Consider the following 23,294-nt stretch of genomic DNA (forward strand, 5'->3'; position numbering starts at 1 on the left):
TTTAATCCACAGTCCATTCTCAAACTTTTCTAGGTGTATCCACCAGGTTAAAAAAAAAAAGATGATCTGGCTTTGCTTTGTGAAGACCAGATTGTCGTGATAGATAAAGGCTGCTAGACACCAGGAAACTTGATTTATAGTTGTTTGTAGGGATGAAGCTAGCTGAGTGACCTTGGGCCAGTCACTCCCTCTCAGCCCTAGGAAAGAGGCAATGGCAAGCCCTTTCTGAAAATGCAGGGACCCGTCAGCATAATTGTCAGGAGTCAAAACTAACTCAAAGGGGTACATTATCAAATAATGTCAATCTTGCCATCATAACTTTCCTAACTTAAATGTAACCAAGTGCCCAAAACCCTTCTCACAACCAACGGCCAACTGCTGAAGATGTACTTTTCTGTTAAGCGTCTTAAGAAGTACATCAATGGAGAAAGTCAGTGGTGTGCAATCCAGAATCTTATTTAAAAAAAAAAAAGATCTTGCCTTAACACACACAAAACCTCCCATGAGTAGGTCAGGTTTCCTTTCTAAAAGGTATAGTTCTTGGAATTAATAAAATATAATGCTGCACTAAATAATGTCGTTCACGTAGAATCTTGCAAACGGGTGGTGTTTGAAGAAACGGCCATTGCAATCGCAAAAAAAAATCCATATAGACTTCACATAAAAAGCTTGGGAGAGCTAAGCCCTTTGCAAAATCAACTGATAACTCGAATGATCTTGAACAATTATAATTTAATTAAGGGGCGAGGTAATCCAGAGCATCCTGTTCTGCCAGCCTCTTGTAACATTGCAGTTGCATCTGTTTATTTTTATTTTTTTAAAAAAATAATTTTTTTGAGACTTGGGGAAAACTCAAAATTAAAGATACGTCTCATCAAGGCAATTCTGATATCGCAGATACCCTGCAAATAAAGCAGGTCAATGCACTAAGAAGAAGCAAAGTTGCTCTTTGGAAGCTCTAGCATCTTAGATTGAGTTAGGAACATCATCCTGGTAATAATACACTAATATTCCTCCTTACTGCACCCTTCATCATTCACAGTTTTCACATCTGTAGAGGCAAGATGAGGTTTTTAGCAACTACGAGTGGATTCTATTCTGAAACAAATAAATACCAGTAAATACCAAGTCCTGTGCCAACTGCCGCTCAATCCTTCCGTGTTTTTCTCCACAAAAGGCCTGTTCTGAGGACGGTTGATGGAAGAACTGTGTGGTGACAAGGGAGAAATCTGCAAATAGCAAGCCAGGTGGCTTGGAGGAAAGACAAAAGTCGCCCCCAGTCGGGTGTGCTGACTCACAAATCCGCATTCAGAAAGAAGTATTCATGAAGAAAATTAATTTAAGAAGTATGTGGTCCTGATTCCTTTCTAAGTCCTTTTAAAAAAAAAAAGATCAGAGACTTCCGCTTCTTCTCTTTTTTTATTCTGGCAATCTCTTAAGCAATTCACAGAGTAATTGGAAAAGGAGCATTAAGCTTTAGATACAGAGGGAGATAAAAGATTTTTCCCGCAAGAGTTTTCTCCCCAAGTCTTGTGAATGGCAAAGGCGCACCTGCCTCGGCTGTCCATGCAGCAAAGCCGGCAAGGATGTGGAAAAGGGGAAGAGAAGAGGTTGAGCACACACACACACACACACACACACACAGCTACAAAGCTCTGCAAAGCCCCTGAGCTGAGGGCTGAGTTCACGTGGCACGGTCACAACGGGGCGAAAGGCTCGTTCAACGCACAAATATTGCAAGTTGATTTGGAACAGAGCAACACTTTAAGTGACGGGGTCTCAGAAGTTGGAAGACTTTTGTTGGTAAGATTAATAAGTCATTGATCCGGTACAAAAAATGTGGTGTATTTTCCTTAGCACAAACTCCATACAAGGGAAGTGAATTCCAAATACGAACGAACTGCCTATCTACACCAGTGTTTCTCAACTATTCATCCATCCATCCATTTATCCATCTATCTATCTATCCATCCATTTATCTATCTACACCATTGTTTCCAAACTATTTGTCCATCCATCCATTTATCTACACCAGTGTTTCTCAACTATTCATCCATACACCCATCCATCCATCCATTTATTTACACCAGTGTTTCCCAATTATTCATCCATCCATCTACACCAATGTTTCTCAACTATTCATCCATACACCCATCCATCCATCCATCCATTTATTTACACCAGTGTTTCTCAACTATTCATCATCCATCCATCATCTATGTACATCAATGTTTTCAATTATCCATCCATCCATCTATCTATCCATCCACCCATATATCTATCTAAATCTGGGTTTCTCAACCTTCCAGCCATCACTCCATCCACCTACGCCAGCGTTTCTGGCTGGCTAGAAGGGACTGGGGCTTTGTTCTCTGTTTAGATACAAGCCCCTTCTAGCACTGATGATGTTACCTAGTTGGGTCATGAAACGCCTGCAAGAAAACAACCAAGCTCAGACAGCACCAAGGACCCCACAGTTTAGCCCTGAGCTACAAATCTTCTCTTCTATTGCTATTCAGCTTATCTCTTTGCAATCCAGTTTGCAAGATATTTCAAGGGAGAGGAAGAAATAGTTTTATCTGGTCCCTACTCCCATGCTAAGATATAGCCAAGAAACCAGTATAAAAGAAGGGAATAGAGCTAAGGGCGTATGAAATTGCAAGATTATATAGCAATGGATTAAACACTAAATTCTTAGGGGTGGAAAACATATAAAATGCCAGAAGACCCCTTAAATAAAAAGAAGAAACTGCTTTAAGCAAAGTGCTGGGACAAAACTACTTGCCGCGTTGATACAGATGGAGGAAGGTGAAGCCATCACATCTGTGCATAACTTTACAATCCTGGCAATCAACCGCCCAGATATGTTATTGTGAACTAAAGCAGAAGACTGTAAGACAGCTGGAATTACAGACTCGTCTGGCTCAACCAAAGGGCTACTGGTAAAATGAAGAAAAGGAATATATTGCATTTTGCAAGAGTCCAATTTCAGCCACAGACTTTTGACAAAAGTTGACTTTCACACCCAATTAACCCAAATAATTTCAGTTTTCTGGTTTCACAGAAGCTGATCCGGACAACCCCTTTATCTGCAGACTCATTTTAGAGCTGAGCAAAATCACAGGATTAATGTTGGGGGAGGGGGGAGAAGAAAAGGCAGCATTATTTTGACTTTGCAGAAGTCCGAATAAACTGACAAATAAACAACATATAGAAAAGGGAAACCCAGTAGGAATTGGAAGAACTGGGAATTGAAAGCTCACCCTGCTTAATTTCTCAACCGATGTATCAGTTACTAAAAGAAGGGTGTTTCTAGAGGGGAGGAAGGAAGGAAGGAAGGAAGGAAGGAAGGAAGGAAGGAAGGAAGGAAGGAAGGAAGGAAGGAAGGAAGGAAGGAAGGAAGAAAGATTAGGGGAGGGAGGGAGGGAGGGAAGGAGAGGTAAGAAGGAAGGAAGGAAGGAAGGAAGGAAGGAAGGAAGGAAGGAAGGAAGGAAGGAAGGAAGGAAGATTAGGGGAGGGAGGGAGGGAGGGAAGGAGAGGTAAGAAGGAAGGAAGGAAGGAAGGAAGGAAGGAAGGAAGGAAGGAAGGAAGGAAGGAAGGAAGGAAGGAAGGAAGGAAGGGCAGGCAAGTACAAGTTGATCTCCCAGATGAGCTAAACAAAGCCATCTGCAAGTCAGGCTGTAAATATTCATTCTTCAAAACAATCATTTTAATGCCGGAAGATCCTTCCCCAAACTGCAAATGTGCCAAAGATTGCTGGAACACAAACCATCAAACTCGAGCAAAGGGGAGGCTTTAAGTGGGGTGGAGGAGGAAAGAAACCGCAACAAGCTAAACAAATTTTAGAATAATTTCACAAACGATTTCCCTTGGGGGGAGGATAAGGGAACTCAAAAGACTACCGGTACCTTGGAAGTCACTTTCAACTCCCAGCCCCCTTATTAGACCAAAAATTAGCCTCCAATCATCCATGAAAAAGGCAAGCCATTATCCGTTAGGAGAGCTGTCAAACTGACGAGAGAACAAAACATATCCAGGACACTTAGTACATAATCAAGGTAAACTTTTCTCCCGGTTGCAGATCTAATGCATCTGTTCCTTTATCATCTTCCCCAGCTCCAACGGGCCCACCTTGTCACCTAGGCAGAGACGGGGGGGGGGCGGACTGGGGGGGAAACAAAACAAAACCCCAAATAGATTGCCGTGTTATCTTTCCGCTCCAACTCAGGTACGGGCCCGTTTAGTATTCCGTAATGGAGTTAGGAATAATTTACAGGGAGATAATTCTGTGGGGCCTGAAACGATCCGGCCTCCCATTGTGCAAGGAAATAGAAGGAGATGGCAAGGAAATGGGCCGTGATAATATTGCTCTTTAAGTAGAATCACAAAAATGGAAATTCAATAGGCAGGCCTCGCAAAATGCAAAGCTCCCCTGTTATCCAAACCTTTGATGTTTTCATAGCCGTTCACCGCACAAAAAAGATTACATTAGCTCTCCGAGCTTATTTGGAAGACAACAAAAGTTTAAAGGGTGTAGAGGGCTGGAGTAGGGGTTTTTTTTAAGAGAGAGAGAGATGGCATCTTGGCTAGAAAAATGAACTACTAAAGGATATTTTATGCTTAGCGATGACACATAACCCTGGATTTAAAAGCCATAATCATCGGTGTGGGGGACAGATCTTCGGGTCCAACGATACCAATGCATGACACCATCATTTCTTTTAGAAGAATTTGGTTGGCCTTTCCCCAGCTGAGTGTCGGATTTTTAATTCACAAAATTCCCGGACACAATTACCAAAACAGATACGTACTGTTTTTATTCAGTCTCATAGTTGCGGACCAAAATGGAGCAGTCTCCTTGATGGGCCTCATAAAACTTGTGGATGAGAGACAATAACAACGGCGGTTTGTATGCTGCCCAGACTCAGTTTTTCTGAGACGGATGGTGACATAAATCTGCTAAATAAAGACAATAAAAATGAAGAACGCTATTTGCAGTAAATGTAATATCCCAAAGGTGCTTTTTCAGGAGGCAACTGGTCTTCCTTGTTCTTCTTTGCAGATGTTTCTCTTCTCATCCAAGAAGCTTCTTCAGCTCTGACTGGATGGTGGGGAAAATCATTGTGGGAAGGAGTTTCATTCATGTCCAGTTTTGAGACTTCCAAAAGATATCGGAGATATATTAGATACATCTGGATTCTTAGTTTGAATATTTGGGGAGAACCTTGCAAAGTGCTCCTCAAATCCTCCCTGAGGGATTAAGCTCTTCTTGGCAAATGTATTTTTTTTTGTTTCCAAAAAAAAAGTGACTGGGGTCACAGAAAAAGCTAAGCAAAAAATGAAAGAAGCGATGATGCAACCCACAACTCCTATTGTGGTCAGGCTGAGTAAGTGCAGTAGCACCCAAGCATACTGTGTGTCTAGTAGCAACAGACACGCCAAGGCAAAAAATACACGTGAACATTTTGCCATCAGAATTTGGCCTCATTTGAACTGACCTGTCTTTTCAATCTGTCCTTGGACCTGCAGATTCTAAAAAAAAAAAACCTCTTCACTTTGGACACATTCGGGAGGAACTCCTCGTCTCTTCTTTGACACCCAAGCCCTCCTTCCACATCGTTAAACTTAGAACATGGAGTATCAAAGTTGGAAGGGACCTTGGAGGTCTTCTAGTCCAAACCCGACTGTGGCAGGAGATCTTATATCATGGTGGTCCAGTCTCTTCTTGAAAGCCTCCAGGGATGGAGCACCCACAACCTGGGGACACCAGAATTTCTGGAAGACTTCTTTTGAATGCCCTTCCATTACCACCCCGAGTTGCTGCGTACCACAGCAGAACTACTGTTTGAAGAATGCAAAGCGAACGCCCCCACTGGCCCCCGAAATGAGTCGCACGGTCTGTTTTAAACGCCAGCCTTTGTTTTTCCGTTGAAAAGATGAGGGACTTTCATCACAGTCATTTTAATGAAATGTAGTCCATCTCTCTCCCCCCCCACCCCCCACAAGAGACAAATTGCTAAAATTCAGGAGGGGGCGTGGGCCAGAGGATACAAAGAGCTGTTGAACCCAAATTGATAGGGCTTTGCTTTAAAGCCAGCTATTATTGATTCTAAACGGAATAAATCCGTCAATACTAATAGAGCTCAATTTAAATTACTTACAGCAAATGCAACTCTTCAGCTTTGTCCTTTCAGGCCTGTTTCGCAGGAACAAAGGCAAATAAGCATGGCTAGAAGAGCGGTAATTCAAGGATTGTGGCTTAAAATTTTGCTTTCATGCAGCATATTATGGAGCCCAAGTTCCACTTTCGCCCAAGCGAAGCCTTTCAATGCATTTCATTCCTAAATTGCACTGTGCATAAAAAGTTAATATGCTGAGAAAGGAGAGGCTAAAAATGATTTCAGGACAAGGATTTGTTGACAACCGTGTAGCGCGAACAATATATAAATAAGGACGAAATCAAATAGAGAGAAAGATGCATTGATGTTCTAAGTACTCATGCTAACTAAAGCTTTGTAGCATATTAAAGTCACTAATTTAATTGGCTGTGACTTAGGGACATTGCAGAATTCCAGAAATGCTTTGCTTGCATCTGGAATCATGGAATTGTAGAGTTGGAAGGAATCAAAAGGATTATCTACATGGCTTCTCAACCTTGACCATTTTAGGATGGGTGGACTTCAACTCCCAGGATTCCACCAACCAGTTATGACAACTGTGGAATTCTGGGAGCTGAAGTCACACATCTTAAGCTTGCCAAGCTGGAGAAACCTAATCTAGTCCAATCCTTTACAGCATGCAGAATATCCAGTTAAAACATCTGACGGGTGGTTTTCCAAGATCTCCTTATAAACGACCCCAAAATGGCAGACCCATGGTTTCCATAGATCAGAGGTCTTCAAACTTGGCCCTTTTATGACTTGTGGACTTCAACTCCCAGGATTCCTCAGCCAGCCACGCTGGCTGAGGAATTCTGAGAGCTGAAGTCCACAAGTCATAAAAGGGCCAAGTTTGAAGAACCGTCCCATTGACATTCAAAACCTGTACAACTGAGTTATATTTATGATGATTATACAGTGTCCTGGGTTCACTTAACAGCCATGTGACTAACTTAATAACTGCAGTGACTCACGTTAACAACTGTGGCAGGAAAGGTCGCAAAATGGGGCAAACCTCACTTAACAACGGTCTCACTTAGCAATCGAAATTTTGGTCTCCCCTGTGCTCGTTAACTTGAGCAGTAGCCGTAATACACGGAGTGGATTCTAGACTGTGAGCTTCCTAACTCTTAACCATGGCCTGATTTTTTTTAAAAAAAATTTGATTCCTGGTGCTTTCACAGAGACGTTCACCGAGATTTCTTGGTGTCAACGCAGAAGAGTGTTGTCATTGCATTCTTCCAGTTTCAACTTGCCAGGTTGACCCACCCCGCTGAGACAATTATACAACTTCATTAGCCTCTGCCTCCTCAAAGGAGTGAAAAATTATTCATTGCAAGGGGAAAGTCGCCACCGCAGGAAATCCGTCCGGATTAAAGAGGCTCAACCTGCGGAGGCTTCATTTCCCCAGGACCCGGGTTTCCCACAGCAGAAACAAATATTAAGCTGGCATAGATTACTTCCACTTCACTCCGTCCTTTTGAGGAAGTTTCATCATAAAGTTTCACGCCGTCATAAAATGGTTAAGTCTTTAAAATGTCACAAGACCTTTCCTCCCCCCTCCCCCCCAAAAATATTCCTCTCCAGTGGCCCATTCAGAAGTAACAAACTCCCGTCACAGGTTGGAACCCAATTTTGTTTGACCCTACTTCCATTCCAGCCACCCAGGTTACCTAAGCAATGACACCCAGAAGACCATTGGATCTAAGTTACTTTAACTAAAGGAGACAGACTGCGACTTACAACGATCTGTTTAGTGACCGTTCAGAGTGAAAAAAAGGGACTTAGGATCTGTTTTCATACAATCGTTGCGGTATCCCGATAAGTCACACAATCAAAATTCAGAAACTTGGCGACTCATATTTAGGAATGGTTGCAGTGTCCCGGGCTCCTGTGACCGCATTTTGCGACTTTCTGACAAAGTCAACGGGGAAAATCGGGGCATTGTGACCATTGCAGGGTCCTGGAGCCAATGGAGAAGCCAGATGCAGTTAACAACCGCATTACTAACTTAACAACTGCAGTGATTCACTTGTGGTGAGAAAGGTCATAAAATGGGGCAAAATACACTTAACAGCAACAGAAATTTGGGACTCAAATTCTGGCCGTTAAGCCGAGGATTACCTGTATCCTCTTCACATCATGTTTAGGAACTCTATGGAGGCCATCTAAATGTGATGAATGCTATACTTTTTATTCCAAGGAACCATGATGATGTACATCAGAACGGCCTGTTTATTAGGAATACGTCTCCCAACTTAAATAAACTACCTGGATGGATTTGTCAGTTCCCACCTCCTAGAAAACCATCCATTTAGGGGAAAGCAAACATCCAATGTTAAATGATTTTTTCTTTCGCCTCTTAGGCGAAGGTGAAGTCAAGTCAGACCAAAAAAAAAGGGGGGGAGAGGGAAGAGAGATGAAACAAACAGCATTAATATCCAATGAGTTGAAGAATATCTCAAATGGTCCTCCAAATTGCTTCAATCATATCCGCCGCATCTGTGTTGCTCCTAGCAACTGCCAAGTTGTACGTTATTTTGAATCGTTCAAGAGATGATCTTTGGGGATCAGCAGCCATCTTGACAAGGGGAGGAAAGGTGAGATGAAAGGGGAAAGAGGGGAAAATGGCTTCCGAAGGTTCTCTGTTTCTCTCGGGGGGGGGGGGGGGAAGGAGACTGATGTCCTAAAAATTAATTCTTGGGAAAACGATTAAGCAGTTGTCTTTAAGAGTGGTGGTGAAAGCGATTTAACGGGATTAAGGGCGATTTTTAAACTGTTCCCTATCGGATTATTGTAGAGAGAAGAGCTAAAATTCAAAAAAAAAAAATCTCTTGGATCCGTTTTAATAGATGCAGCCTTTGAGTTAGGAGCACGATTGAGCCCAAAATTTATGTCGCTGCGTGAAAACATTTGTTAAGTGAGTTTCGCTCCGTTTTATGAGTTTTCTTGCCACAGTTGCTAAGTTAATCTACTAAGTTAGTAACATGGTTGTTAAGCGAATCTGATCTCCCCATTGACTTTGCTCCTCAGAGAGTTGCAGAAGGGGATCCCTTGAACCCAGGACACGGCAACCGTCACAAAATGCGAACCAGTTGCCAAGTCTTTGAATGTTGATCACGTGACCACGGGGATGCAGCCATATAAATCGCATTTTTCAGGGCTGTTGTAACTTTGAACAGTCACTAAACGAACTGCTGTTAAGCCAAGGAGTAAGCTGTTCAAGTACTGGCAACTACCGATACTTCCTTCATTTGTAGACTTGAAGTAAATTTGCTATCCAACACTGGCAGGGTGATTCTTCAAACAAATGCAAAGTGACTTGATGCCTGGCTAGGCAAACACAATGTTTTCACTGCACTGTGATTACAGATGAGTCATTAAGTAAAATGATTAATCAAAAATCAATGTCGCTAAGCTCTATCAGAGACAATCCCCTTCTTCCGATATAACAGATGCACAGTTTATAGGCTAATGCATTTATTACTAACTCTTAGACAAGTTTCTGGCCATCTTAAGCATCACTGCCTGACGGAAATTTGTGTGCAATTAAGCTCAGGTGATGACCTGCTCATATATATATTTGGCACTTTGTATATCCGATGGCTTGTTCAGCAAATACAGAAACGAAATTGAGCTTCATATGAATTGCATTAATGGTAATCTGCAAGCAGATGGAGATCTCTCTGAATTTTAATACAGGCCCTTAGAACGTGTTCAGCTGGGTAATTACTTGTTTTATCAGTCTGCAAATACTTTTTATCAGTCAATAGATACATTTATTTTAAGGCAGCAGAATTGACTATTCTGCCTGCTGGCCTGTCTCTTGTTTTGGCAGCTCTACCCTGGTGACACCCAAGCGTGAAAATTGAAGAACGTGTAATAAACCACCACTTTCCTGATTCTGGCCTTTGCTTTCAATTCATCAGACAGAGATGCATTTAGCAAAAATTGAATAAGGGTACAAACTCCTATAAAGATTAAGGATACAAGACTAAAGACGAGTTTCTCCCAACTTAAAGGTATCAAGTCTTGGTGACCTGATTCCAAAGCTATCAAAAGGTCAGTTGGCACATAATGGGGAAAATCTCTACCTAGAACAGGGCTGTCAAACTCGCAACGTCACGTGACGTGTCGTGACATTATCACGCCTTTTCTGCCATTGCCGGCAATGAGGTGGGCACAGTATCACTATGATGCATCCAGCCTGCGGGCCGGCAGTTCGACACCCCTGACCTAGAACTTGAAGACCTCACAGGGAGGGACCATCCAGCACTGGCAGAGCCCATTTTACCTAAGGCAATTTCTAATTCTGCACAAAATAATTTACTTGCTTAACTGGCAAAAACGTCGTTAGGGATTCCGTAAAACAATTAGCTACTTTTTCCAGGCATCTTAAGAGCACCGCCCACGCAGAATCAAGTGATCGCATAATCGCTTCAAGGAAAGGCAAGACACAGATTGAACGCACAACGAAATAACAGAATTGGAAGGGACCTCGGAGGTCATCTAGTCCAACCCCCTGCTCAAGCAGGAGACCCGATAACATTCTGGAGAAATGGCTGTCCAATCTTTTCTTAAAACCTCCCGCCATGGAGCACCCACAGCCTCTGAAGGCAACACTGGTGGATTGTTCTCATTGTCAGGAAATTCCTCCTTAGTTCTAGATTGCTTCTCTCCTTGATTGGTTTCCATCCGTTGCTTCTCAACTGCCTTCTGGTGCTTTGGAAAATAAGTGGGACCCCCTAGGCCAGGGGTCGGCAACCTCGGCTCTTTTATGACTCGTGGACTTCAACTCCCAGAATTCCTGAGCCAGCTATGCTGGCTCAGGAATTCTGGGAGTTGAAGTCCACGAGTCATAAAAGAGCCGAGGTTGCCGACCCCTGCCCTAGGCTGACACATCAATAATGCTTTATGTTTAAGGTGTAAAAATATTGCTGGTTGAAAGAAGTTGTTTGGTGCTTTGGGGGCGGGTTTCAAAAGGCAGAAAAGTTTGAAAACGCTGCTGCTCCCTCTTGTGGGAGCGACCAAGAGCTTCAAGCAAAGTAATCCGAGAGTGATTTACCACCAGCGTAATTCTACGCAGCAACTCTTGATCGGCTGGCCCTTTTATGCTAACCAAGCAAGACACCATTTTCCCTACTGAAAAGGGTTGCTTAGTCCACGATGCCAAGGGAATAAGTGGCAAAAACAGCCATTTGTCTTTGAAGAACGTAGCGACACGCAAGAAGAGGCTTGGTACGGGTGGTCAAGGAGCTATGACCTACCACCTCTTTTAAGCCTGGGATCGGAAAGGCCAGATGTTACCGCTGCATCCTTGACGCAGTTCAGAGCAAGCCCTCGGGTTTGAGATGTACGTTGACTCATTAATTCAAAGCCTAACCCTTCCAAATCGTTAATACAATGGCTTCCGCCAGGTAAAAGACCACTTCCCTTAAAGAGAAGTAATTTCCCAGGCTTGTTCTTAGACACAGAACGGCTTTTCTGAATGTGAACCCGGGACTACTGTCCCCTAGGGCAGGGGTAGGCAACCTTGGCTCTTTTAGGACTCGGGGACTGCAACTCCCAGAATTCCTGAGCCAGCCATGCTGAGGAGAAATGGAGAGGTTTCCATGCTGAGCCACGCTGGCTCAGGAATTCTGGGAGTTGAAGTCCACCAGTCATAAAAGAGCCAAGGTTGCCTACCCCTGCCCCAGGGGATAAAGTTCCCAAACCCTACATTTTTGCAGCTACAAACACATCTGCCTTTAGTAGAACGTGCCCATCATGGCCGTGTTTTCCTGCACCACAGCCTCTGTTTTAGACTTCAAAGTCTGCAAGGTTCTACCTTACATCAGGGAGGTATATTGGGGTTGCCCTTGACTTACAGCTGTTCCATTTAGGGGCCGTTCGAAGCTGCAATGGAAAGTGACGACCGTTTTTCACACTTGGGACCTTTGCAGCATCCCCCACCCTCGTGGGATCAAATTTCAATGCTCAGCAACTGGTTCACACTTAATGACCGTTGCTGGGCCCCAAGGTCGCCTGATCCTCTTTCGCAGCCTTTGGGCAGGCAAAATCCAAGGGGGATTCCAGATTCACTTAACAACCGGGTTACTAACTGATGAACGGCAGTGACTCACTTGAACAACCGGGGTTAAGAAAAGCCGCAAAATGGGGCAAAACTCACTTAACAAATGTCTCACTTAGCAACGGAAATTTTGGGTTCACTTGCAGCCGTAAGTCGAGGGCCACATGTACATCCCTATTTTTGACAGCCTCTGGAATTCCTCTAGGATAAAATAATGAAAAGCAATTGGTGTCAACGCTGCTAACATCGGATGTTCTTGCTTTGACTATATGAAAATGCAGCCATTTCCCCCTTAACTTGTGTGTTACTTTTAGAGTTAGAATTACATGATGTGGGGGAGGAGGAGGAAGAATGTGTATGGGAATTAGTTAAGACATAACATCATCGTAGTAGAGTGTTTTTCAAGGTTGTTTGAAATAAAAGAGATGATAAGAAATGGCGGGTTGGAGAACTGGAGGGGAAGCCTGCACTTCAAACTAATTGGAGAATGTGAATCATGACTGTGAATTGGGGGAGGGAATTGTGCTTTGATACTGTCTGATCAGGGGAGGGGAATTCAGATTTTGGCTTTGACCGTGTACGTGCCGATGCTGTGCTACTCGAATAAAGATTCTTTAAGGTAAACGATGCCTCGAAGTTTTTTTGAAGAGTTTCATTTTTCGGAACCAGGACAATTTGCTTTCTTACACCTTCTGATGAGGAACGACACGCAAGCTATTGGAGAAAACCTAGAACAGATTTAACTTAAAGAGAACATGACCCCGATGTTCTACATCTCCCAAATATTAGATAAAATTCCCAATTAAAGCTCTCCAGATACGACATGGCACATGTTACGTTTGCATCAGTATATCTTGTCTTTAATGCCAACCCAGACTATTATGTTTATGTGACCATTTTTAAATACAATTCAGAGCTAAAGAAGGGGGGGAGAAACAAATCACGATGTCCAATATTTATACTTAGCAGTTAAATTCTTTGCAACATCAAGGACAAAAAAAGGAGTGGATTCTACAAACGCTACAGTAAGTAGATACAGAATGTACAATGAAAAATTGTATATACAAGTCCGTTTCAATATACATTGTGGCAGAAAAATTAGGAAACAGTTCAGATATAGATAGATAGATAGATAGATAGATAGATAGATAGATAGATAGATAGATAGATCTCCGTTTGAAGCGTCCTCGCCAAAGTTAAAAAGTCACTCTTTGCTTTGGTTATGAAGCTCACATTTCTTTTCATCCATATGACACACTATTATCTCTCAACCAGATTACAAAAAGCACATTTGAGGCCACATGCACTCTGCCTTTAAACATGCCCACATTTAAGTAAGAAGCTCGTGAGCTCGACCTGATTTAATCATGATCACTTTTGAATTGATTGGACAAGCTGCCGTATATATTACCTAAAATTTCCCACAAGACCTCAAGAGTGTACAGAAACATTTGATCCCAGAGGGAAGAAGAGCAACCTTCTCAATCTGATTCCCTCCAGCAGCTGCATCCTAAACCAACATACCAAATGAACGGAGAATGCCAGGCTAAACCATGATCTGATGGACCCACCGACAAAGTGTTGTTAACCTTCCAAAAGGATCGATGAGTTAACTATTGCTGAAGTGAACCAGAGGGATAAGGTGGGAATAAGTCAAGAAGAGATGGATCACAAACCTATTAGGGTTTTCTTTTAGAATTAAGACATTTGGCTAAAGTTCTATAAGATTCTCTACAGCTATGATACAGCAGCCTTGAAAAGGACTTTACAATCGTATATATACACAATTTGATGTAGATAATTTCTCTCTAGAAACTCTTTTATTTCAATGCCACGTAGAAAAATAAAACAAACAAAATGGAAAGGAATAAAGTCTTTACTCTAGATCAAGAAAATATCTCAGTGGTTAGAACTACCAAAGCATTCTCTAGGCAATCTTTTTTTTTTTTACACGAGCTTTTCTCCTTTGTTTAAAGTCAAATACTTGGCTTATTGGAACATCTGTAGTGGGTGAGGAAACGAACACACAGACACAAAATGTAAACAGATTTTCATAGTTACATTCAAGCTAACAGAACAATTTTTAAAAAAAATATCAGGTTTTCAGTGCTTCTTCTAAGCTTTGCAAGAGAAGCGGATTACTTGTTCTCTCAATTACTTAAGTTATTTTATTAAATATTTATGCAGCTTGTAAACAGCTTACAATAAATAGAACACAGGCAACAGGCTACAAAATAGCTTCTTTCTATATTCTAACATTGCTTTTAAATTTGAAAAAAAAGAAGCCATTAAAAAAACCTCAAAAACACGTGGTTTTAGACCACAGCTTAGTCAAAAGCATTTTGAATTTTTAAAACTATCTTAGCAGTTGCTAACCAGGAATCAACACAGGAGGCACTGTAAACAATCATTATTTTAACACACATACACACAGGTGAAAAAATAGCTGGGGGGGCAGGATTAAAGCAACTGGAAACTTTTGGGTAATTACAGAAATTAAGGACTAGAATTTGAAGAGGGATCACACTTCTTCAAAGTTTGTTGCAACACCGAGTATTGGGCTACATTTTAATCTGCCTTAGTACTCACAGAGTATGATTTGGCTACAGTACTTTAGAATAATTTTCCTGTTCTTGAGCAGAGTTGATGATCATAATAAATGTAACTATGTGCCAAAACTACAATCCAGGATTATAAATTGAAACAAAGAAGAATTTGGCTTGTAGAAATAATCTAGTGAACGTTAAACATCTATAAATATTAGACATCTATCAAGTACTGTGTACACTACCCTAATATGGATCAGCTAGGATGTTGAAATACAATTTAAATACTTCCCCTGTGTAAACTATGGGGGGAGGAAGGGGACTGAAAAGCTTCACATTCTGTTTTAGTCATCAAAGATTACTGCTTCATGCAAACCTTTATCTGAAAAGGGTGGAAAGAGTAAACTACAGGCAAGCTACAGTTTTGTTCTACTCACGTTCAGATTTTAAATCAGATGAAAGCACAAAATGCTTAGTATTAAAACAGAAAAAGGTGTTTCTGTCCAAAAGTAAGCAATGCACGGCTCGACTCTGAAGCTTCTGCATCTACAAAGTATTAGGAACAGAGAAGGAAATCTCATCTCAGTCCTTCTGCACAAATTATGGAAGCTTAAATTACTTGGAGGCAACACCATAGAATATTGCAATACTCTTTTCAAACACCTTGGCCTAAACCAGGGGTAGGCAACTTCGGCTCTTTTATGACTCATGGACTTCAACTCCCAGAATTCCTGAGTCAGCTGACTCAGGAATTCTGGGAGTTGAAGTCCATGAGTCATAAAAGAGCCGAGATTGCCTACCCCTGGCCTAAACAGTTTCTTCATCCCATGGCACTTCTTCAATATTAGCTATCAATATTAACTAAAGAGCAATGCAGCCCTCCGGCTGAATCTGTAACATCTGGTTTTTCAATATAAAAAAAAAATCTCTTTTATGTACAGGAGCGAGTTCGCTTGGGGTTCTTCAAGAAAAAAAAAGCAGGATGAGCTAATTATGCTTTGAAGAACTTTGGGGTGCTTTGATCTTCTTCATTCTTCCCCTAAACTTCCATATTGAGCAACAGAAAAAAAGCAAATTAATTTTAAGGCACGACACTATGGGGATTTGGAACAGAAGAAGAAATACATGCATGGGGGGGGGGGAAGAAACATGTGTTTGTCAGTAAGCATTTCTTATTTCTTGTCCACTGCTTGATACCAAACTCCAGACCACCTGTAAAATGCCTGCCTTACCAAGATCTACAAGTAAAGCATTATTATGATGGATCCAAAACATACTCTCTTGCTTTGTGGAAAATGGAGAGAAAAACACAGATTTAAAGCCACCAACTGGATCACCAGAACAGCCACACGGTTCTGAAAGCCCACATTAAGTGAAATTACAGTAGCAATTTCAGGAAACCTAAGGTATAAAGTTTAGGCTTTGATACAACTGCAGTGGCAAAGGAGAAAAAGTCCTGGCAAAGCATATTCTTGTTTTCACAGACTATATTCCTTTCCCTTAACTGTTAAGACTTACATAGCAGGAAGGCAGAAGAAAATCCTTTGAAATTTGAATCCAACGGTTTTCTTTCATAATTTGAATGGAATTAAAGACAGAAATGCAGTTTTCTTCTGGGTTTTTTTTTTAACCAGCGGGTTGCTCTGAAAACAAAATATTCCATCCTACGTATTTTTTAAAGAACATCTTCCTGATTTCCTACAATTTTGCAAAAAAAGAAAAGCCAAATAACCAAAACTAGTCAATCTCAGCTAAGTGATATAAGGAGGAGGAGGAGGAGGAGGAGGACAGATAATCCTGACTCAATCCACGTTTTGGTACAAGTGTATGTAAACAATAGCGCGAAGCTTAAGGCTTAGAAAGAACACTGATCATTACATTCCTCTCTCACATCAAAACATCCACGTCTCCCTCGTGGTCCTCCTCGGTCTCTTTTAGCGACAAGACCTCTTCGTTCAGGAACAAGCCGCTGAGCCTTTCCTTCCGCGCCTGGCGCTGCTCTTTCAGCTGCCTCTTCCGCAAAGCCTTTTGCTGAAGTTTCCGCTGCTTGGAGCGTTTCTGTCAAAACAAGGGGGGGGGGGAGCCAAACTCAGCTTTTCACTTTAAGGCAGATAATCTTTTGTGTGTGTGTGTGTGTGTGTGTGTGTGTGTGTGTGTGTGTGTGAACACACTGACATACATTACAAAAATGAAATTCTGATGCACCGGGGTGTGTGTGTGTGTGTGTGTGTGTGTGTGTGTGTGTAGGTCTTGGCGTATTCAGGTCTTTTCCCGTGTAAGATTGAGTGTGTCTTGGCGACGTTTCGACGAGATCCCACTCGTCATCTTCAGCCCGGTGTCTTCGGCTTCGTGCTTGTGCGAGCAAAGCGTGATCGGAGCTGCCGTCTCTTTATAAATATTGGTGGGGTTGTGTGTGGTGCTGGCTTTGTTGCTGTAAGCGGGTTGGTTGGCTGTGTTGTTATATCCTGATTGGATGATGGAGTTATTGTTTGCAGCTGAGTTGGTTGTTTTGTAACATCCTGTGTGGCTGAGGTGTTGGCTGTGTGCCTGTTAGTCTTTTGTGTTGTAACGACTTGGGTGATGGGCTGTGTAGTGACATCCTGAGCTCCAGTGTAGTGATATCCTGAGTTCTGGGTTGCAACATCCTGGGTGGTTGGTTGTGTTGTGACATCTCGAGTCTTAGTATTGTAACCTCCTGAGTTTTGTGATGTAACGTCCATCATCCAATCAGGATATAACAACACAGCCAAATAACCCGCTTACAGCAACAAAGCCAGCACCACACACAACCCCACCAATATTTATAGAGAGATGGAAGCTCCGATCATGCTTTGCTCGCACAAGCACGAAGCCGAAGACACCAGCCTGAAGATGACGAGTGGGACCTCGTCGAAATGTCGGCAAGACACACAGCAAGACCCGAATACGTCAAGACCTACATATATATATGTACACATACACATACATACACATATATACATATATATCACATATATACACATGTACAAATACGTATACAAATACATACACACACACACACACACACACACACACACACACACACACAGGTAGTCCTTGACTTACGACCACAACTGAGCCCAAAATTTCGGTTATTGAGACATTTGTTAAGTGAGTTTTGAACTGTTCTACGACCTTCCTTGCCACAGCTGTTAAGTGAATTAGTGCAGTTGATAAGCTAGTAACCAGCCTGTCAAGTGAATCTGCCTTCCCCACTGTCACATCTTTCACTGCCTTTGTAACTTTGAACGGTTACTAAATGAAGTGTTGTAAGTCGAGAACTACCTGTACGGACACACACATCCATCCATCCATACACACACATATACATGCTTTACTTTTGAATCCCGGATACGTTCTGCAGCACTCGTCGACAAATTATTCTCACTGTGTGCCCGACTGAGGTTGGCGCTGGAATTCGAACCCGAGTTCCCGATGCTCGAACTACTGCTGCTGGCCGAGCTGACCATGCTGGCGCTGCTGCTGCTGGCGCTGACGCCGCTCACACCGCTGGCGCTGCCCCCGCTGTAGCTGCTCCTCTTCCAAGTCTCCCTGGCAGACCGCTGCCGAGGGCCGTGCTCCCTGATGTAATTTCGGACCTAGAGGTGGGGAGAGGAAAGGGGCAGGGAAATGGCAGGGGGTTAGGAACTGGGACAGACTCCCCCCCCCAAAAAAAAAGACAGCACAGCCATGAATCCCATGCAGAGCTCTCTCCTGAGGCAGGGGTCTCCAACCTTGGCAACCTCACAGCTTTCCGGACTTCAACTCTCCAGATTCAGCCATGGCTGGCTGAGGAATTCTGGGATCTGAAGTCCACAAGTCGTGAAGTAGCCAAGCTTGGAGATGTGACTTTTGACAGAGATGAGTACAAAAAAAAGGCATAGAGCAACCTCAAGACAGACCAAGAGAAGAGGGGGAGGGGGCAGAGGGTTGGGTTCACGAGACACACACACACCCAGGCTACTTTCACATACCTGCTTCAGCTTTTCATCCGTGAGGCAGTTCAGTTCGATAATAAACTCATTGTCCGTGGGCGAAATCTGAGCCGTCGGATCAATAATTTTAATAATGTCGAGCTGCTCTCGAAGACCCATTTCCATGCTAACTTTCCGACTCAGATATTCAATATATTCCACCTGGAAACAAAACCCACAAATATGAACAGGACTAATGTTGCTGAAAGCAATCGCTTACAGAAGCCGGAAGAGCGCTTGGCAACTGGCATGCATTTACGATGGTTGCAGCGTCTCAAGAGCCATGAGAATGCTATTCCCTCTTGGCTTCCGACAAGCAAAGTCAATGGGAGAAGACAAATCCGTTTAATGACTGTCTGATTCAGTTAACAACGGCAGTGATTCGTCGAACAGCGGCAGCAAGAAAGGATATCATATCAGGTGTGGCTTTATAACTGCCCTGCTTTGTAACAAAAATTCTGGTTCCAAACTGTGCTCGTCAGTCAAGGACTTACCTGCGTTTCTTCAGATTTGGGTCTCATTTACTAACTAGCTACTTTTAATTAACTCTCACTGTTAGCGTAACTTACTATAAGAAACACTCTTCTTTATTATTTGATCTGGCTCCTTTGTATACCCCATGCTCCCAGGCCCAAGTCCAGGACCGTGTTTTGGAACAGACTCGCCGGTCCTCCAAACTGCCAAGGATTTACCTGCTCATCATTGGTCATCGCACTCCAGGGAAGTTCATCGAGATTCCGGTGTTTGTTCTTCTTTTTCGGAAGCAGGCAAGGGGAGCTGGGAATGCTGGGAATGATGTCAGACAGCACATCACTCCCACTTGCAATGTCACTGCCAGGCAGCTGGCAACAAAACAGAATCAGAACACCGCGCTTGATAACGCATACAAATTATTAGCATTTGCCACCTAAATTAAATCTACCCTCAAGCCTAAATAGAGCAGTGTGAAAGACATTCTGCTGTTTATTTTTTAACAGCTACGTCCAAGACGGTGGTGCTCAAGCTCAGCAACTTTAAAACAGGTGGACTTCAACTCCCAGGATTCCCCAGCCCGCACAGCTGGAAACTGAAGTCCACACACCTTAGAAGTGGCTGAGGTTGAGAAACCTGATCCCGCCATATATTTTTTTCCAAAGGACTTTCACAATCCTTCGTAACGAGACACACGGACATATGAAGAACAGTGACAGGAATCGGGTATGAGAAAAAGAAGACCTAGGAGAGACACGATAGCAGCCTTCCAATATCTGAGGGGCTGCCACAAAGAAGAGGAGGGGGGTGTTTCAAGCTATTTTCCAAAGGATCTGAAGGCAAGACAAGAAACAACGGACGGGAACTAAGGAACGCTGGTCTGACATTTTGAGGGCTGCTCTAAGAATTCCTGCAGGCTCTGAATGCACGGGCAGCAGAGTTTGTCCCCTTCACCCAACCGCTGCAAACTTTCTTTCTTTTTTTTTGTTACCTGCCATTCAAATTCACTATCTGACCAGTCCCAGTACGTGCTAATGGAGGAAGAGACGTCGCTGCAGACACTCCCCTCAGGGAACAGGTCGAAAGAGGTCAACTCCTGCTCATCCAAGAGAGAGAAATTGTCATCCTGGTCGCCGACGGAAACCGAAGAGAAGAGCTCCTCGCTACATTCGGAGCTGGCTACGCTTGTGCCACAAGACGTCAAATGCCACCTGAAAAAAGAGGAAAGCACCATAAACGTTGGGTTTTGCGGTTACAAAAATAACTGCCGAGGTAATGATTCAGAGGATTCCCAAAGATAAAAATCAGTAAAAAAAAAACCTACAATTTTTCTGCATTGGCCTTTCATGGACGTGTGAAGGGGCAGAAGGCTTTCCCTGACTATCTCTGACGCTAGGAAGCAACAATCCAGTTATACATACAAAACATGAAGGAGTCTGCAAATAGCCCCAAAGGCAAGAGAGAAGGGGGTCCCTGCAATGCCCAGAGTTGTCTGGGAGTTCTTTAGATGGATGGAAATCAATCCACCAATCAACCCATCAGTATCTCTTGGAATCCCACCATCCTTTCAAAGGAACCTCACAAGCCTTTTTAACAAGAGACAAGGACAAATGAACGGTTGCAGGAATTGGGTATGTCTACTTTAATGAAGAAAAGGACGAGGGGGGGGCGTAATAGCAGTCTTCCAATCTCTCAGGGGCTGCCCCGAAGAAGAGGGAGTCAAGCTACTCTCCAAAGCACCCGAAGGCCGGACAAGAAGGGATGAAAACTAACCAAGGAGAGAAGCAACCTAGAACTAAGGACAAACTTCCTGACAGTGAGAACAATTAACCAGTGGAACTGAAGTCGCCTCCAAAAGCAGTGAATGGTCCAACACTGGAAGTTTTTAAGAAGAGACTGGACAGCCATTTGTCTGAAATAGGGTAGTAGGGCTTCCTGCTTGAGCAGGGAGGTGGACTAGAAGACCTCCAAGATCCCTTCCAGCTCTGATTAACTGATTGATTGAAATTGGTATCGGGCAGGGCTCTTCAAACGGGGCCCTTGGATGACTGGCGGACTTCAACTCCCAGAATTCCTGCGCCAGCTGTGGCTGGCTGAGGAATTCTGGGAGTTGAAGTCCGCCAGTCATCCAAGGGCCCCGTTTTGAAGAGCCCTGATATCGGTTCTCCTGCTTGGGGGGGGGGGGGGGGGGGTTGGACTAGACCAGCGTTTCCCAACCTTAGGAACTTGAAGATGTGTGGACTTCAACTCCCAGAATTCTGGGAGTTGAAGTCCACGCATCTTCAAGTTCCTAAGGTTGGGAAACGCTGGACTAGACGACCTCCCAGGTCCCTTCCAACTGGCTTCTTCGCCCATCTGCCCAACCTTTCTCCCTGCAGAACGCCCAGCGCGCTCAGCCCTTCATCTCCCTGAGGCTCCCCGGGATGGAGGGAAGAGGCTCAGGGAGCCTTGGTGGAGCAGTGGGCTGACGCCTCCTTAAGTAACACCAGCTGCCTGCAATTAGCGCAGGTTCGAGTCCCACCAGGCTCAAGGTTGACTCAGCCTTCCATCCTTCCGAGGTAGGTAAAATGAGGACCCAGATTGTTGGGGGCAATTAAGCTGACTTTGTAATAATGCCGCTTGGGGGTGTGTGTGAAAGCCCTAATAAGCAGGCATATACATAGAATGAAGGCTACTGCTAAGCTTGTAAGCCACCCTGAGTCTTCGGAGAAGGGCGGGATATAAATGGAATTAAAATAAAATTAAAATAAATAAATAAAATAAATAAAAGACGCCCTCCTTCTGCGGGGCTCCTTCCTTCCTCCCTGGAAAGCTTTGAGCCGGACCTGGGAAGCGCTCAGCCGGGGAGCCACCCGGGCCCTCCAAGCTGCTCTTCCTCCTCCTCCTCCTCCTCCTCTTCCTCCCCGGGGCCCGAGGCTGCCTCCTCCCAACAACCCCGCCAGGTAGGCCGGCCGGAGGGCCCATCTCCCCCTCCCCCAGCCCGGGCCTCGCCTGTGGGCGTGCAGGCGGCGCAGCGGGTCGGTGCGGTGGCAGGAGGAGAGGTGGCAGCCGAAGTCGCTGACGTCCAGGCAGGCCGGGCCCTCGTCGCCCAGGCCGGGCGGGTGGCGGGGCAGCGGCGAGAGGATGGCGCCGGGCTCGTCGGGCGCCAGGAACTTCTGCGGCTCCTCGCCGGCCATGGCGAGCCGAGGGAAGGCCGAGCCGGGCCAGAGCGCCCTCAGCCGGCCGCCATGAGGAAGAGGCGCCTGCGGGCATGCGGGCTCCCTCACAGGCCGGCTGCCGGAAGTGGACGTGGCTGACTTCCGCTGGCCGGGCGGGCGAGGAGAGCGCGCGGGCGCAAGGAGCGCCTCTTTCCGCTCTGCAGCGGCCCCTGCAGGGCAAGGGCGGGAAGGCGCCTTGGGAGCCGCAAGGCCAGCGATGGGCTCTTTCCTCTGCCTAGGAGGTTTCTGTTTATTGCTCTCCAGCGCTGGACTGCAAGGCGATCAAACCGGTCACTCCTAGAGGAGATCCACCCTGACTGCTCTTTAGAAGGCCAGATCCTGAAATTGAAACTCAAAAACTTTGGCCACCTAATGAGAAGGAAGGACTCCCTGGAGAAGAGTCTAATGCTGGGAAAGGTTGAGGGCAAGAGAACAAGGGGACGACAGAGAATGAGGTGGCTGGATGGAGTCACTGAAGCAGTAGGCGTGAGCCTAAATGGACTCCAGAAGATGGTAGAGGACAGGAAAGCCTGGAGGAACATTGTCCATAGGGTCGCAATGGGTCGGACACGACTTCGCAACTAACAACAACAACAACAAGCGCTGATAGGGCAGCCACGGATAGGTAAAAAATCAGAACGGACACACACACCGCTTTTAGCGCTGATGAGGTTACCCAGTCGGGTCACGAAAGGTCTGCAAGAGAACAAGCCAGCTCAGAGAGCAGCCAGGAGACCACGATCTTCTTCTCCTTCTCTTACACTCCAGAAACCCTCCTGCCTTTGGTACCACTGATGAGGTTATCCAGTTGGGTCATAAAATGTCTGCATTTTTTTAAAAAAAATCAATAAAGGACAGTT

The 23,294-nt window shown here is 44.3% G+C and overlaps 1 protein-coding gene across 1 annotated transcript; it reads right to left on the bottom strand.

Annotated features, from left to right (window-relative positions):
- Positions 1 to 15,540: 15,540 nt before the first annotated feature.
- On the bottom strand, positions 15,541 to 22,584 carry FAM199X (family with sequence similarity 199, X-linked). Its single transcript, XM_083371935.1, has 6 exons — positions 22,229 to 22,584; positions 20,229 to 20,448; positions 19,459 to 19,608; positions 18,767 to 18,928; positions 18,131 to 18,391; positions 15,541 to 16,832 (listed from the first exon to the last, which is right to left on the bottom strand). The coding sequence occupies exons 1-6, from the start codon at positions 22,411 to 22,413 to the stop codon at positions 16,662 to 16,664; spliced, it is 1,149 nt and encodes a 382-aa protein (XP_083228061.1). The 5' UTR covers positions 22,414 to 22,584; the 3' UTR covers positions 15,541 to 16,661.
- Between the last annotated feature and the right edge of the window lie 710 nt (positions 22,585 to 23,294).

Source organism: Vipera ursinii (genome assembly GCF_947247035.1).
Source record: "Vipera ursinii genome assembly, chromosome: 12".
NCBI classification, from domain to species: domain Eukaryota; kingdom Metazoa; phylum Chordata; class Lepidosauria; order Squamata; family Viperidae; genus Vipera; species Vipera ursinii.